Here is a 10810-nt window from a genome sequence, read left to right on the forward strand (position 1 = left end):
ATAGTGATTAATAAGATAATAAATGTCAAAGACGAGAAAGTGTTAAGTAAGATATGACAATGGTAGTAACCAAGTCCATTTAGACAGAAAAAATAAGTTCTAGGGAATCTGCATGGTGGAGTGATGACACTCTGCAGTCATATCTTATGTATATACAGACAAGAAGAGAGGAGATCATACCTAGAGAAGACAGAGATGATTAAATCACAGAAACATTAACATTTACTTAGAATATGCATAAACATATTGAAATATCAACCCATGTCCCATCAACACATATAGTGATGCTCTGTTACAAATAGCAACATTGATCAACACCACTCATGGTAGCTTTATTCATATACCAATTCATAAAAATATATCACAGAAAAACCAAATATAAGCAGACAATGTGGATAGTGGCCAAAGTTTAAGATGAGAAAATAACTGTTTATAATGAACTTATATGATTGTGTGTGGAGGGAACTGCACTTCAAGACCTGACCTGCATCAGGAAATGCACACGGTGCTGCCTCTTAATTATTGTGACCTGACCAAGAAACTGTAGAGGACTTCTGGGCTCATGAAACTGTCCTGCATCTTCACTGAACTGGGCTACATGGAAGGAAGTCGTCTGTGAAGCACACCAAAGGGTCCAAAAAGAATTCAAACAACTTCCTCAACAATACCTTTAAAAGTGTAAAAAACATAATTTTCACTTTTTAATTTTAATTTAATCAAAGCCTTGGCTTCGAAATGGTTTAAGTGTGTTCGAGCAAATGGAATTTGTATTAAGTGTAATAGGAGACAGGTGTCTTAAGGTGAAGAGATGAGACCCCAGGGTAAAAGGGGAGAGAGTGTGGCCTCTCTGGAGTAGGCTTGTTCCAGGAGAGGTTGGATGGAGACACGTCTTTTGAACAGTGGAACACAATGCCTTTGCCACAGTAGTAATCCAATGGCAACCTGCACACGTGTGTGCTCACTTTACAACTTCAAGAGATGTCATGTGAGTGCGTGCACAGCACCAGACAGGTCTGAAATGAACACAAAAAAACCACCAATGATTCCATAGCAGGTGTGCCAAAATTTCTGATTGTATTTGTGTCAAGCACATTGAAAAATACCATGTTCCAGTCCCCTGAGAACACTTAGAAGGAAGAATGGAACAATTGCAATCAATGTCTGAAGCCTGATAAACATGCAAAGGATTAAAGGCTTGTTCATGGCCTTGACATTGACAGTGAGGTGATAACCTCTAAGAGCCTGTAGTGACTTGATGTGTATATACTGATGAATAAGTAGCACTTGTTCAAGGAGACAGAGACACCATTAGGGCTCTTGTCCATGAACTCAAAGCTTCTAAAACTAGAACAAAGAGTGAAATTAAACAGGTGCCCAATTATGGGATTCCTAAGTGCATATTGAGGCTGGCTAGCAAACTAGAAGCGGGGGTGGGGGGACGTCTTTTTCTTTTTTTTCTTGACATTTTCTTTCTTTCTTTCTTTCTTTCTTTCTTTCTTTCTTTCTTTCTTTCTTTCTTTCTTTCTTTCTTTCTTTCTTTCTTCCTTCCTTCCTTCCTTCCTTCCTTCCTTCCTTCCTTCCTTCCTTCCTTTCTTTCTTCCTTTCTTTCTTTCTTTTTGTTTTTGGCCATCACTGATGGCCAAAAGCTGAATTAGACACTGGATTTTCAGTTTCAGCTCCCCATAGACTTTTTTTTTGTCATTTCCACAGGAACAGTGCTAACATCACCTTGAGTACCCCACTAAGTGGTTCTAGGTGCTGCTTTTTATTTGAATTAAACCAGGCTTTCCCTGCGGAGTATCACAGAGGAGCCATGGAACTTGTACTATCATAGAAAATAAACTACAGAGAGAAGATGTTGGTGGGAGATCGTTTTGGTGGACAATGACTGCCATTTTGCCTGGACTGGCCACCTTTGGCATGCTGTATACTGGAGCATCCAACCACCAAATACACAGTATTTCTGTGTATGCAAATTTGCATGCACAACAGGGAAGAGAATGACATTTCTGTAAAACTATGAATCAATAATTAGTCGTTTTGTATACAATATGTCTAGCAGAAAATATTATCTCAGTCAGATGTGATTTTGTTACAAAGAGGGAAAAATAAATTAGTAAGTTTCATAAATGCTCAACCATACACACTGTGAAGCAGAGAGATGAGCTGGGCCTACCCTAGCTCTCTTTCAATAATTCCATCCTGGTCTTTTAGGAACTTAGCTTTGATTGTTTGTGTGTCCATTTGTGCATAAGAGGACATGGGAGACCTAGTATCTAGGTGGGGAGTTTATGTGGAGCAAATTCACAACAGCCTCTCATAGTTACCTGTAAGCCAGATCTCAGCAAGGCTGACCTGAAAACCTTCAGAGGCTGAGATTCAGCAAGAAGCAAAGTTGTTGAGGCTCCTTACCAGGGTCATGAACTAGAGTGTCTGCAGATACTGTGGTTAGGACTAAAAAAGGCAGAGAAAGTATCTACATCTCCAGACCTCTTATCACAGCTCCCCTGTTTGTTTGGTCATTTTTCTTGTCAACTTAATATTAGACAGCTAGGTGACTCCCAGTCATACCAGTCCTGTCCTGCAGCAGACAGGACAAGGTTAATACCATAAGGGCTTTGCTGGTGTTTTTAACTCCAAGAAGCTGCAGGTCATTTTCTGAACAGTGGTCTCTGGGCAACAAGATAAAGAAATCTCTGTGGCATTTCTCACCATTCTCTGTGGATACCGCAGACCAACAAGACAACATTCACGTCCTATCTATTTATCTATATTTATCTTAGATTCATTTGAATCTGTTGGCTGCATCTAAAAATTAGTGTGAGCACTGTGGGTGATGAATGGATAGATCCAGATATGAACATAGACAAAAACAAAAGGTACGACGTAGCCCTCTGATGGTGATTAGATGCTAGAAATTCTGCTGTTTATACAATGGAGCAGGATAACAAATCTTTCTATCATATTCTGTTTTCTGACCTCTGACCCAGCACCCTTCATCAAACTCAGGACTCATTGAGAAGATAAGTTGTTGTCCTTTAATGGTGACATGCAAACACTATGACTAATGTCACATTTATAGTGAGCCTTTTGTTTTGGGGCTCCACTACTAGCCAATAGAGACACATAATGGAACTCAGGATTTAACTCACCTCTTTCTGTCACAGTGAATTCAGGTGACAGATGACTCCAACAAAGGTGCACACTAGGCTGAGCACAGACTATTTTTCTGCAAACAGCAGGTCTTGACCCTGTGAAGCTCTGTCTTCCTTTAGATAGAGGCCACTGACCTTCAGGAATACATGTCATTTCTGAGACCAGTGGTAGGTGCTTATCTTGTGCCTCATGGGATAGAAACTCAAGGAGAAAACTCTTAGGATCAATTAACAGAAACTTATGACTTAATGATCCAAGCTCCCTTCAGACTTGTGTGGAGGACAATGGTCAGGGGAGTCACATACTGTGGGTACTACCTGTGTATGAACTGTTCCCACTCTACAGCCTTGTTGTCACCAACCCTGTGCATGCCCTGGTGTTACCATGTCCTGTATGGGAGTTCTCACCATGATACTAATTGTCTACTCTGTATTCTGCTGAGATTGCTTCCTCTGAATCAGACATGCACACAATGGGTCTATTCTAAGTATCTTGTACTGCCCATCTCTCTCCTCCTTTCCCTACACTCAAGACATTCTGTATATTGTTATGAATTGATGTTCCCTCAGCACTTCCATTCTGTTTGCTACAATTTCAAACATTTAAATATTTATTCAGCCCTGAGACTCTCTATACTAGTAGCATTATACAGATAGAAGAATTCATACTTAGAATATATATAAAATTATGTAAACATATATGCATGCAATAACAACTGGAATAAAAGAGCATCCATGAATTTGGAGAAGACTGACAGAGGGTTACATAGAAGGGTTTCAAGGAGAAAGACAAGTCACAAAGGATATAGAGAAAGGATAATCTTACCAGAGAACTCCTAAACCTGATAAACAGCTTCACTGAACTAGCTGGATATAAAATTAACTCAAACAAATCAGTGGCCTTTCTCTAAACAAAGCATAAATAGGATGAGAAAGAAATTAGAGAAACAACACCCTTCACAATTGTCACAAAAAATATCAAATACCTTAGTGTGACTCTAACTAAGGAAGTGAAAGATGTTTGATAAGAACTTCAACTCTCTGAAGAAAAAAATTGAAGAAGATCTCAGAAGATGGAATGATCTCCCATGCTCATGGATTGGCAGGATTAATATAGTAAAAATGGCTATCTTGCCGAAAGCAATCTACAGATTCAATGCAATCCCCATCAAAATCCCAACTCAATTCTTCACCGAGTTAGAAAGGGCAATTTGCAAATTCATCTGGAATAACAAAGAACCGAGGATAGCAAAAACTCTTCTCAAGGATAAAAGAACCTCTGGTGGAATCACCACACCTGACCTAAAGCTGTACTACAGAGCATTTGTGATAAAAACTGCATGGTACTAGTACAGTGACAGACAGGTAGATCAATGGAATAGAATTGAAGACCCAGAAATGAACCCACACACATATGGTCATTTGATCTTTGACAAGGAGCTAAAACCATCCAGTGGAAAAAAGATAGCAATTTCAACAAATGGTGCTGGGTCAACTGGTGGTTATCAGGTAGAAGAATGTGAATTGATCCATTCTTATCTCCTTGTACAAAGCTCAAGTCTAAGTGGATCAAGGAACTGCACATAAAACCAGAGACAATGAATCTTATAGAGGAGAAAGTGAGGAAGAGCCTGGAAGATATGGGCACAGGGGAATTTTTTTTTTTTTAACAGAAGAGCAATGGCTTGTGCTGTAAGATCAAGAATCGACAAATGTGTCCTTATTAGAAGTTGGAACATCTTCTGGGTATATGCCCAGGAGAGGTATTGCGGCATCCTCCGGTAGTACTATGTCCAATTTTCTAAGGAACAGCCAGACTGATTTCCAGAGTGGTTGTACAAGCTTGCAATCCCACCCACAATGGAGGAGCGTTCCTCTTTCTCCACATCCTTGCCAGCATCTGCTGTCACCTAAATTTTTGATCTTAGCCATTCTGACTGGTGTGAGGTGGACTCTCAAGATTGTTTTGATTTGCATTTCCCTGGTGATTATGGATGCTGAACATTTTTTTCTTCTCATCCAATCCATATTCCTCAGTTGAGAATTCTTTGTTTAGCTCTGTACCCCATATTTTAATAGGGTTATTTGATTTTCTGGTGTCCATCTTCTTGAGTTCTTTGTATATATTGGATATTAGTCCCCTATCTGATTTAGGATTGGTAAAGATCCTTTCTTAAGCTGTTGGTGGCCTTTTTGTCATATTGACAGTGTCTTTTGCCTTACAGAAGCTTTGCAATTTTATGAGGTCCCATTTGTTGATTCTCTATCTTACAGCACAAGCCATTGCTGTTTTGTTTAGGAATTTTTTCCCCTGTGCTCAAATATTCTAGGCTTTCCCCCACTTTCTCTTCTATAAGTATTAGTGTCTCTCATAGCATCCTTATTTATACTAGCCAGAAGCTGGAAAGTACCCAGATGTCCCTCAATAGAGGAATGGATACAGAAAATCTGTTGCATTTACATAATGGAGTACTACTCAGCTATTAAAAGCAATAAATTTATGAAATTCTTAGGCAAATGGATGGATCTGGAAGATATTATTCTGAGTAAGTTACCCCAATTACAAAAGAACTCACATGATATGCACTCACTGATAAGATAAGTGGATATTAGCCCAGAAACTTAGAATACCCAAGATACAATTTGCAAAACACATGAAACCCAAGAAGAACGAAGACCAAAGTGTGGATACTTTGTTCCTCCTTAGAATGGGGAACAAAATACCCATGGAGGGCGTAACAGAGACAAAGTTTGGAGGTGAGATGGAAGGAAGGACCATCCAGAGACTTCCCCACCCAGGGATCCATCCATAACCAGCCACCAAACCCATACACTATTGCATATGTCAACAAGATTTTGCTGACAGGACCCTGATATAGCGGTCTCTTGTGTGACTCTGCCAGTGCCTGGCAAATACAGAAGTGGATAATTACAGTCATCTATTGGATGGAACACAGGTTCCCCAATGGAGGAGCTAGAGAAAGTACCCAAGGACCTGAAGGGGTCTGCTACTCTATAGGAGGAATAACAATATGAATTAACCAGTACCCCCAGAGCTTGTGTCTCTAGTTTCCTTTTTTTAATTTTTAATATTTTTTTATTACGTATTTTCCTCAATTACATTTCCAATGCTATCCCAAAAGTCCCCCATACCCCCCCCCCCACTTCCCTACCAACCCATTCACATTCTTTTGGCCCTGGCATTCCCCTGGATTGGGGCATATAAAGTTTGCAAGTCAAATGGGCCTCTCTTTCCAGTGATGGCCGACTAGGCCATCTTTCGATACATATGCAGCTAGAGACAAGAGCTCCGGGGTACTGGTTAGTTTATCATGTTGTTCCCCCTATAGGGTTGCATATCCCTTTAACTCCTTGGGTACTTTTCTAGCTTCTCCATTGGGAGCCCTGTGATCCATCCAATAGCTGACTGTGAGCATCCACTTCTGTGTTTGCTAGGCCCCGGCATAGCCTCACAAGAGACAGCTATATCTGGGTCCTTTCAGCAAAATCTTGCTATTGTATGCAATTGTGTCAGCATTTGGAAGCTGATTATGGGATGGATCCCTGGATATGGCAGTCTCTAGATGGTCCATCCTTTCATCACAGCTCCAAACTTTGTCTGTGTAACTCCTTCCATGGGTGTTTTGTTCCCAATTCTAAGAAGGAGCATAGTGTCCACACTTTGGTCTTCATTCTTCTTGAGTTTCATGCGTTTATAAATTTTATCTTGTATCTTGGGTATCCTACGTTTTGGGCTAATATCCACTAGTCTGGCGGTTCCTCAGAAAATTGGACATAGTACTACCGGAGGATCCAGCAATACCTCTCCTGGGCATATATCCAGAAGATGTCCCAATTGGTAAAAAGGACACATGCTCCACTATGTTCATAGCAGCCTTATTTATAATAGCCAGAAGCTGGAAAGAACCCAGATGCCCCTCAACAGAGGAATGGATACAGAAATTATGGTACATTTACACAATGGAGTGCTACTCAGCTATTAAAAAGAATGAATTTATGAAATTCCTAGCCAAATGGATGGGCCTGGAGGGCATCATCTTGAGTGAGGTAACACAATCACAAAAGAACTCACACAATATGTATTCACTGATAAGTGGATATTAGTCTCTCGTTTCATATGTAGCAGAGGATGGCCTAGTTAATCATCACTGGGAGGAGAGGCCCTTGGTCTTGTGAAGATTAAATGCCCCAATACATGGGAATGCCAAGGGTCAAGATGTGGGAGTGGTGGGTTGGGGATCAGGGTAGGGGGAGGTTATAGGGGACTTTCGGGATATGATTTGAAATGTAAATGAAGAAAATATCTAATAAAACTGCATACAAATAAAGGAAGTGATTTTAGATTCAAATCTTGCTTTTCTGGTATGATGGTATATCCATGACTTGCTATGGTGGGAGAATTGGGTTCTGATGATGCCAACTAACCTTGGTTTCTGTTGCTTATGTTTTTATGCTTGCTTCCTGTCATCTGATTATCTCTGGTGCTACCTGCCCTCGATATATCTGACTGGGGTCTGTCCTTCCTGTGATCTTGATTATGTCAGAACTCCTCAGAGTTCAGCTGTCTCTGTGATCCTGTGATCATGAGATCCTGGGTATCTCAGAGCTCCTGGGAGTCAAGTTGCCTCTGGGACCTTTAGATTCTGGTGTGACCAAGCACCTGTGATCCTGTGATCCTGTGATCCTGTGGTCCTGAGCGTGTTAGAGCACCTGACAGTAGAGCTTCTTCTGGGTGTTGTGGGACTGGCTGCAGAGTTCAAACCCAAGGTCTGCCTCACACCAAAAGGAACCTGTGCCACTGGTCAGGTGGAATTCCTGAATGCCTGGGTTCTGCTTGTCTCAGTTAATTCCAGTTTTGGGGCAGATGTGTACTCCTCACCTCTGATCCTGGGAGTGTTAGAGAGCCTGGGAGTAGAGCTTCCTCTAGGTGTTGTGGGATTGGCCATGGAGTTTCTGTCCAAGGTCTGCTCAGGACACCAGCCCACACTGGAAGGAATTCATGCTACTAGATGGGCAGAGTTCCTAGGTCTGGCTGGTCCCCAGAAGTGTTCCTTTTTCATGTGTTCTGGGCTGCCATGATGGGAAGAAAGTTCTCCATCATACTCCCATTGCTGCAAAGCCCTGCCTCACAAAAGGCCAAAACAAAGACACAAATGGCCATGGACTGAGGCCTCTGAATCTATGAGTCAGTATAAATACATTGAAAATATATTTATTTGTCACAAAGATGAAGGTTGGTTAATACAACATACAGAGTTTGCATCACCAGTTTTGGTATGGTACAGCATTTATGAAGAATAGTGAAGTAGGTTGACCAAGAACGTGTTTAGTCTGAAAAGGATACACCATCTTTTTATCAGCATTTCCTGCAGAAGCTGCCTTTATCCACTGAGTTGGCATTCCATCATTCTTTCAAGAGTTACTACAGATACACTTCTCCATCCTCTTCCTTCCTCCTGCTGCCTCCTCATTGTTCTGAAGTGTTTGAGCCAGGAATAACTGGTCAATGTATAAAGGACTTCATTTTCTGAGTGTGTATTTGTTTTGTTTTGCTATTATTTTGTTTTATTGGTTTGGATTTTGTGCATTTTGTTGCAAGGGAAAGAGAGGTGTGGGTATTGGGTGGGTAGGCAAGTGTGTAGTTAGGACCTTGAAGAGTTTCAGGAAAGAAAAATAAGATGATTAAATGATGTATGAATAAGAAAGTTTTAACCAAGCCTTGTTGTCTATGATCTATATTTGGTTAATTTTTATTTATAGTGTGAATAAAGCTCCACTCTATGTTTTGCATGTCATCAATAAACTAGTTTCCCCATATCTCTGCTGGAAATAATTAATCTTTCCCATGAAAGATCGATTGTTTTCATGGTCATAAGTATGCTTTGTGACATATGTGACTTCATTTTGAAACTTGAATGTTACCTCAGTTTCATAGATTATCTCTTTCTCCATACGACCTGACTCCCAGAGCTCATAGAAAAGTGTGAAGTGGAGAATCCAAGACATGCAACTTGTGTCCATGCTGGCTGCTCATGTTTCATTATGAAGTTTAGATTTATTAGCCATAGCTCTGAAACAAGCACCTGTTATGTTTGCAGAGAGTCCCTGCAAGAAATGCTTTTCTTTTGTGACAATCACTATTGACACTCACTGAATATCATCCAGTGTAGGAACATGGCACCTCCATTTAGGTGAACTTTAGTTACTTTAGAAATAGTTTTTATTTATAAGGAAATAAAGCTTGAGTGTTTTGTTTACATTGCCAGTAAGAATTTTAGTGTATTTAAGGTTGCAGTGAGTGGAATGGTCCAGTCCTTGCATCAGGCAAAGCTTTTCTAAAACAGAGATAAATAAACCACACCCCACGAATCTGCTCTTAGAAAAGTGTGATTAGGAACAGCACAGGCCAGAAGAAAAGCCTGTACCTCTCCATTTAATGTGAGAAAGAGGCCAATATTCTGCCCAAGGCAAGCTTGACATCCTTGTTCCTCAGTGTATAGATGAGAGGGTTGAGGGTTGGACTGATGATCGAGTATAGCACAGAGGTAAATTTGCTTCTCTCTGGGCTATAGCTGGAAGCAGGGCTGATATAGGCACAGAACACAGATGAGTAGTACACAGAAACCACAATGAGGTGGGATGAGCATGTAGAAAAGGCCTTTCTCTTGCCCTCAGCAGAACGCATGCGCAGGATGCTGGCAATGATGCAGCCATAGGATAGCAAGGTAAGCACAAAATTGACGCCCCCAAAAAAGGAATCTCCCAAAAGAGTCATAATGGTATTTACATATGTGGGGCTACAGGAGAGCTGAAGGAGTGGGGGTATCTCACAGAAGAAGTGGGTGATGACCTTGGGTCCACAGAATGACAGCCGCGTCATCAGGCCAGTATGCACAGATGCGTTCACAGCACTGATGGACCATACACCCACGGCCAGGGCCCCACACAGCTGTGGGCTCATCCTAGAGCTGTAGTGCAGGGGACAGCAGATGGCCACATAGCGGTCATAGGCCATGACCGTGAGCAGCAGCAGCTCAGAAGATGCTGACCATGCAAGGAAGAAGAGCTGGGACATACATCCCTTGAAGGAGATGGTGTTTTCCTCAGACACTAGGCCAACCAAGGCCTTAGGAATCACAGAGGAGGTGCACACAATATCTGTGGTAGCCAGGTTGCACAGGAAAAAGTACATGGGATTGTGGAGCCCAGTGCTGGAGGTAACCAAAGCGATGATTAAAATGTTGCCCATCAGAGCCATCATGTAGAGGGTCAAGAAGCAGCCTATCAGGAACAGTCTTAGACCAGGATGCTCTGAGAACCCTTCCAGCACAAACTCTGTCACTTCTGTCTGGTTGAGTTTCAACATCATCAAGGAGAGGATGGGGTCCACTGCTATACCTTTCAGGTTCCTATAAAATGCCACAGTTTACCACTTCAAAATGTGGATCCAATCTGTCTGCTGTCAGAAAGGGAAGGAGTGAGTGTATTTCCTTCATGAAAGCCTCTTGTCTTTTCTTGTGTGTATCACACCATTGGAAAGCCACATATATTTCATTTTCTCTTCTTTCACACATGGTAACTTTCCCCCTGTAGTGTTTTATCAAGGGGAACCTATGTTCTTCTCTGCTCTTGAA

General features: G+C 41.4%; 1 protein-coding gene across 1 annotated transcript; it reads right to left on the reverse strand.

The window, feature by feature from the left end:
* Nucleotides 1–9609: 9609 nt before the first annotated feature.
* LOC147002826 (olfactory receptor 13A1-like) lies at nucleotides 9610–10575 on the reverse strand. The gene has a single exon (XM_085842496.1). The coding sequence runs from the start codon at nucleotides 10543–10545 to the stop codon at nucleotides 9610–9612; it is 936 nt and encodes a 311-aa protein (XP_085698622.1). The 5' UTR covers nucleotides 10546–10575.
* Between the last annotated feature and the right edge of the window lie 235 nt (nucleotides 10576–10810).

This window comes from Mus caroli, unplaced genomic scaffold, assembly GCF_978045245.1.
Source record: "Mus caroli unplaced genomic scaffold, Mus_caroli_1 scaffold_8, whole genome shotgun sequence".
NCBI lineage: Eukaryota > Metazoa > Chordata > Mammalia > Rodentia > Muridae > Mus > Mus caroli.